Source organism: Triticum urartu, chromosome 3A, assembly GCF_056163025.1.
Source record: "Triticum urartu cultivar PI428250 chromosome 3A, HENAU_Tu73, whole genome shotgun sequence".
NCBI lineage: Eukaryota > Viridiplantae > Streptophyta > Magnoliopsida > Poales > Poaceae > Triticum > Triticum urartu.
In genome coordinates this window covers 50316625-50323168 of record NC_141875.1, presented here as the reverse complement: position 1 = coordinate 50323168, position 6544 = coordinate 50316625, and the positions used below count along the sequence as shown (strand labels likewise).

Here is a 6544-nt window from a genome sequence, read left to right as displayed (position 1 = left end):
CACACAACTCACTGGGGAAAGTAAGGTTTGAATTTGCATAAGAAAACTAAGGAAAAATATGTGGAAGAATTAAACAGCCAATGGTTGCATACTACTCCCTCTGTTCCTAAATATTTGTCTTTTTAGTGATTTCAAATGGACTACCATATACGAGTGTATATAGATATATTTTAGAATGTACATTCATTCATTTTGCTTCGTATGTAGTCATTTGTTGAAATCTTTAGAAAGACAAATATTTAGGAATGGAGAAAGTATAATGGTCTTAAGGCTAGATGGGCTTGAGGAATAGGCTCTCGACAGTCTCCTGAAGATGTGTACTTGTTGTGTACACGTCGTTCCTATTATCATAGAACAATGACGAGCTGCGTGCTAAATCAATAATTGGTTGCAAGGCTGGGAGAAGCGCATGATTTTCAAAGCGAGCTTTGTTCAAAATCTTCCATTCCTCTTCTATTAGTTCATCGATCCTTGCAATGGCCACCTTGTCTGTGACTCCATGCTCATGGATGTAACACTCCACGGAGCTTGCTGCATCACCCTTGCACTTCCGACGCTGTATACGGCATTGTTAATATACGTAAAGCGACATGAAGTGTTTACATGATATTATAATTAATCTTCAAATAATATATAAATTTATACCTTAAACGCAGCAATGTCGTTCATGAAACGTACAATCTTTCCACCTGCTATAACAACGTCGGGTACGCCAGCTGCCCAATCGAGTGACTGCTTCATTATTTTTCTATCCACGCCTGCCATCACACTCAACGATAGTGTTGGTCCGCCTACTGTTAGGCTAGTCAAATTTACTTGATCTTCAAATTTTGGCCAGTGATTATTGTGTGACCATTCGGCTTCTTGTAGATAACCGCTGACGTGATTTTGAAACTGTATTCATGGGTGCATGCAAAAGATAAGCGAAATAACTTAATCAAAAGGGCTAAAGCATAATCATGAATATATTTTCTTAATTTCAAATTTTCTAACATAGAAAGGGCATGTATGTATTACCGCTTTTCTAAGGTAGGAAACATTGTAGTCGACGTTGGCTGGCACTTCATCCTCAATATTCTTAAATGTTATCAGCAACTCCATATACAACCTCTTGAGGTACTCTGGCAGAATATCAACGGCACTTTCATCCCATCTATAGGACCAATTGCGTGTGGCACAAAAGAAAATAGTGAGACACTTCTATTAGCTTGTTTGTGCTCATAATTGTTTCTAGATGAAGACCTACTGATGGCAGATCCAGATAAAAGATCAACATCTCACTACAAGATTCTATCTCAGGATTTACAAAATAAGGAAATCAGGGTTGATGGAAGAATATGCGCAAGAATCTGGCTTCATATGAGCTAACCAGAACTTTATTCTCTCTGTCGTATAACGGCTAGAGTACGCGTGAGTCAACCTGATTTGTACTGAACCCTAGATGCATATATAAAGGAGTTGTAGGCTAAGGCATAAAAGGAATATGCAAATCACAATCCAACTCACTCAGAAGCAACTATGAGCAATTTGGAAGATTGGTTCAAAGTACTCTAGATCGCCAACCATGCCGAGAACTAGAGATCGACGGGATCTTGACCCACTAGTTCATAAGTTCCTTTAGCCACCAAATACTCGTGTAATATATTTTGAGATAGTGAGAAACCGACAGCGAGGGGAGTAGGATTATTACCCACCACGGGGGCCTGAACTTGGGTAAATTTTTTGCCTTGGTCTTAACCATTGTTGCGAGATATTTTGATGTGATCCTTGTGTTGCCCCACCTTCATGACGTGACCTCCCAACTATGTGCAATGGCAAACCAATCGCACATGGTTCAAAAAATACACATTTGTGCAACTGCATAGCTACATTTTGTCTTAGCGGGTATGTGGGTGATGTTGTAACGATACCATATGGTTGAAGGTCACAACCCATAACATCCTTCCCTTAATGATGCGTCAAATACTAGCCAACTCCAGATACCTAGAGTACTACCTACGTTCAATGATAGCTTCTCATCTCCACATATGTGTGTCCTCAGAACTGACACATCGAGGTTACCAGTTAGTGGTAGTGGATGACCGTGAGGAGCTCAGTGACCTCATGCTCGCTATAGTTGAGCGATGTAGACATATCTACGACGAGTGGTCCTTGACAGAGAAAAAATGTGTCCTCCATCCTCTAGCAACGAACCCTTGGACGTTGACGATGTAGTTGTTCCCCACCTCCCAAAAAATGCCACTTCACCTTGACTCTATGGTGGCAGCTCCTTCATCTACTAGAAACATTGTTAGATCCATGCTAACAATGGTGTATCTGTGGCGGGTGTATCTTGAACTCGTCTAATTAACGACAATGGCGGGGTGTCGGCCCCACTGAGGGGACACCAGTCATCATTGTTGCTATTTTTTATTGCTAAATTCCATATTGCATACATTTCTAAATTTAGGTCATGTGCTTATAGTGTTGCATTGGAGACAAATCAGTTCCCTGTGTAGTGCATTAGACCATCTCATCGGTCGATTTTCACCATGTGTGATTTCCTTTTACATTATCTCCTACTAACTTCTAGAGGCATATAAGGTATATCCTATTCTTTGCGGTGTGTCATCTTGGAACCCTTCATATCAAATATTTGTTCATGTCTTATCCAAGATATTGTATCTATACACAATCTAGCACATCCAATTTAATTTTTTTAGTCATTATGACTGACATAATTTCAATAAAAGTTGGTTCACTATACTAAATAATTGGCCCATGCATAAATATTTGAGCTTGCAAATGGCTAATAGGAAACAACTACTAGTGTTTCATAGGTAAAGATAAATCTGATTAGTAAGAAATATAATGTCCACCACTCCACCTTTGTATGGCTTCATGTAACTTCCGACAATCATCTATGGTAGCATGAATATCATATGTGTCATCCACAGTCGTAATAAGTACAATCATCATTGCGATAATACGTCTTGGTAGTTTGAAACCTCTCTGATAATATACCACATAGGCCCAAGTGTAGCTCTCCACCACGCGACAACGAATATAACTTAGTCCAATATTTCTAGAAAAATTGTTCCACCACCTACACATTAGAATAATTAGATTTATTTCAATAATACATTTGATTGATTTAGAAAACATTGGCCCTTCTCCATGTCAGAAAAAATGGATCACACCATAAATATCAGGGGTTCCATGAGATCATGAACACAATTAGGAATAAATATATAAAAACATGCTATGTAGGATATCACTTTTAAATTCTACACATAGAAAGTATTCTATGAAAACAACAAATAAGTGTAAATTATATCTAAGTTAGGTTCAACATAGCTAGGAATATTTCTCTCTTAGACCACATCAAGTAAAATAGGATGAACAATAGGCATGCACTAGATCGTTATCCATAAGTACCCAAATATATGGTAATGTGTAGGAAATTATTAGGCCATCAATATTGCCACAAAAATGATAGTAGGAGATAATTTTATCCAACTTAAACTTTTCATTAGTCTTTTGAGCTGTTGATGTAGGTTTTTTGGATGGCTAGTATCAGAAGTATGCTACAAGCTCATTCTCATATGAGTAAGGATAGCATGTTGAAAGCACATTTGGCTAGCTTACATAAACTGTAAAACATGGAGAAATACCACCTTGAATGTTGTTGGCCCGAAAGAAAAACTATAAATTATTGTACCTTTTGTACTACTTCAATCTAAGAAAGTAAAAACATATGATTTTCAAATAAGGAAATAACATGTATTTTTTAATGAAATCACAAGAAAATATACAAGATTATATTAGAGGTAAATAAATTTCGAGATAATAATTAAAATTTAGAGCCCATTAAATATGTGAAATTGTGAAATCGTATAAAAAATAGATGGCTCAACTTTGATGTGTAATAATCAACAAATCTTTTGTTGGTAATGATTTACACTATGTATGATTTACATTATTATTATTATTATTATTATTATTATTATTATTATTATTATTATTATTATTATACCATCATCATCATCTCAATTTATCATGATTCAAAAGAGAAATAAGAGTTTAACTTACTCAGTAATCGCTTTGAGCTCCTTCAAGTGGACATGTTGTAAAAGGTTAAAATCTAGTTTTGCGAGCTCCAATAGAACTGGATTATATCCTTCCTCTTCTTTGTACTCAGAGATATAATGCACTGTCTCTATCCTCTTACAAGCCCGTGGCAGTGGTATGTGAAGGGCCCGTTTGACTTGATTAGCTAGTGGGGTCTTCAGATCACTACCCCTCATTGATCTAAGATGACGCCTCGCAAAAGTTATGGCTTCTTCGAGTGTTGGCTCACCATGAACATGAAGATGAGCTGCATTATACAAACTTAATAGCCCCTTTGGATCATTTGATATGTCCTTACTGAAGCCCCCATCTTGGGCCTTGAATTTATTGAAAACATCTGCATCCACAAATTGTTGTCTTTGTCAGAAATCTAATGTCGTCCTTGACAAGCTAGTTTGAGATACAGATAATGTAACTCGAAGGCATGCATACTAAGAAAATCAGCAATTAATCAAAGCTTCAAAATTCAATCAGCTGGCCAATTGTTAATCTACATCCTCTAAATGTCATGGGCGTCATCCAATGCTATGATAAATAGATACAGTTAGATACCTGGAGAAACCCAATGGCCATGCTCCCTAAGCAAGCGAAACCCTAGAGCAACTTCACTGAGGCTTGAGCTACTAAAAAATTCACTCTCCAAGATCTGGCTTAGAATAGTGTCGATCTGCTCTTTAAAGTGGTAATCTATTCCAAGATGTTGGAGTGTATCCAGTAAGCAAATTTGCGTTGCCATATTGTTACAAGACTTAAACATCATGCATACATGTTCCTTCAGTTCATTAGCTCTCACCAACATCCATTCCTCAGACCTCTGCAATTGATTGCTTAAGTTAACAAAAAAATGGATGCAATACATAGATCCATAATCAAGTTATCCAGTTTGTATCCAAATAGTGGTGGATATTTCCCACCAAAACTGCATAAATGTACTCATGTTACAAATGAATAAGACTCATAGCCATTTTTGTTTGATCACCATATGGTGTTAATGTGAGAATAATAGAAGCATGTAAATAAAATGTTTTTCTTTCTGTTATAAGAATACGAATTGTGTAATATTTTTGCAAAAACACAAGGGAAATATTTGTATGTCACTATGCACACACGATTATGGGAGTAATATCGCTAATGTTGTTATTTTGCACTAACTATCATTTTCCTCCGGAGTAGCCCCTAAATAAATTTAGCTAGTGACATCATGTCCCAATTGATTCTTAACAAAGGTGAGCCGCGTCATCAGTATGATGTTTTTTTCTTACCTTTTCACACTAGCCTTTTTTCCTCAAAAAAACGGAGCACTTTTATCATATTCTTCGGGCACATCAATTTTTTTGTTATGGGACAAGGTATCATCTAGTTATTGCGAAAGCAAGTACATTCTAATAATGTATAAATGTTGTTGTTTTGAAGAAAAAAAGTTTTTTGGCACATGGTGTGTCATGTTCCTAGGATTAACCAAAATTAATAATACCAAACGGAGCCAAAGTTCCAATTTGATTGGTAAGATGCCAGTGGGTATACTCCGTTTATTTCACAGTACAGTGCATATTAGATTTATTTTAAGTCAAAGTCTGGTGAAGTTTCAGCATGTATGCATTCAAAAAAAATCAAAATAAATACAATATGAAAATATACTGAATGATAATTCTAATGATATTTATTTGGTATTATGGATGTTGCCTTTATTTATAAACGTAGTCAAACTTCACAATATTTAACTTCGAAAACAATAATATATGCATTGTATTTTGAAATGGAGGGGGTTTGATTTAATAGCCTTGCTAGCTTGGTTTTCAACTTTTGATGTATACCTGCAGTGGTTCTGGCTCATATCCAGTAAAGAAGTCGCTCCACGGTGAGGGTTCAAAGCCGGACTGCTTTTCAGGAACGGCGGCAGCAGCCAGTGGCGAGGCCACAGACCGACGACCCTGTACAGCTGACCGGGCTCCGCCGGCGAAGCCTCCGTCAATTTTCATACAGCACGATGGTTTAGCCATTAGTTTTCTTGGGCTTTTGGTCGCTGAGACAAAAGTTGCCTGACCTTGCCCTGGCTTGATGGACGCTCTGGCCATGGCGCCACCACCGGCAGCAACGGCGGATGCCATGAGAGCTTACGAGTGTCGCGCGCTGTTCTTCCTCAGAAAAAAGCTAGCGAGCTCGCTATAGTTAGCTTTGGGAGGTACGAGAATGCATGCGTATGAGAGGCCTTTATATCAAGGGCCAGCCCCAGCCCGGGTCATTGGAATATTCATGCATAGCCGCCACCATATGTATGCATCTTCTCATCATTAGCAGCCGGAGAAATTTCACTGTACTTAAGTTTTCAATGGTGTATAGCAGCCACTATGTCAGGGTCACCTCAGCAAGAGCAGAGTTGGTCAAAACCCGGTGCTAAGTCGAGTGCTAACACAAAATTCGTTGGAGTCGACTA

General features: G+C 37.8%; 1 protein-coding gene across 1 annotated transcript; it reads right to left on the bottom strand.

Moving 5' to 3' along the window:
- Positions 1–271: 271 nt before the first annotated feature.
- LOC125547898 (tau-cadinol synthase-like) lies at positions 272–6544 on the bottom strand. The gene is made up of 8 exons (XM_048711638.2): positions 6155–6544; positions 5925–6073; positions 4663–4924; positions 4072–4447; positions 2867–3085; positions 1018–1153; positions 646–894; positions 272–556 (listed from the first exon to the last, which is right to left on the bottom strand). The coding sequence occupies exons 1-8, from the start codon at positions 6216–6218 to the stop codon at positions 272–274; spliced, it is 1740 nt and encodes a 579-aa protein (XP_048567595.2). The 5' UTR covers positions 6219–6544.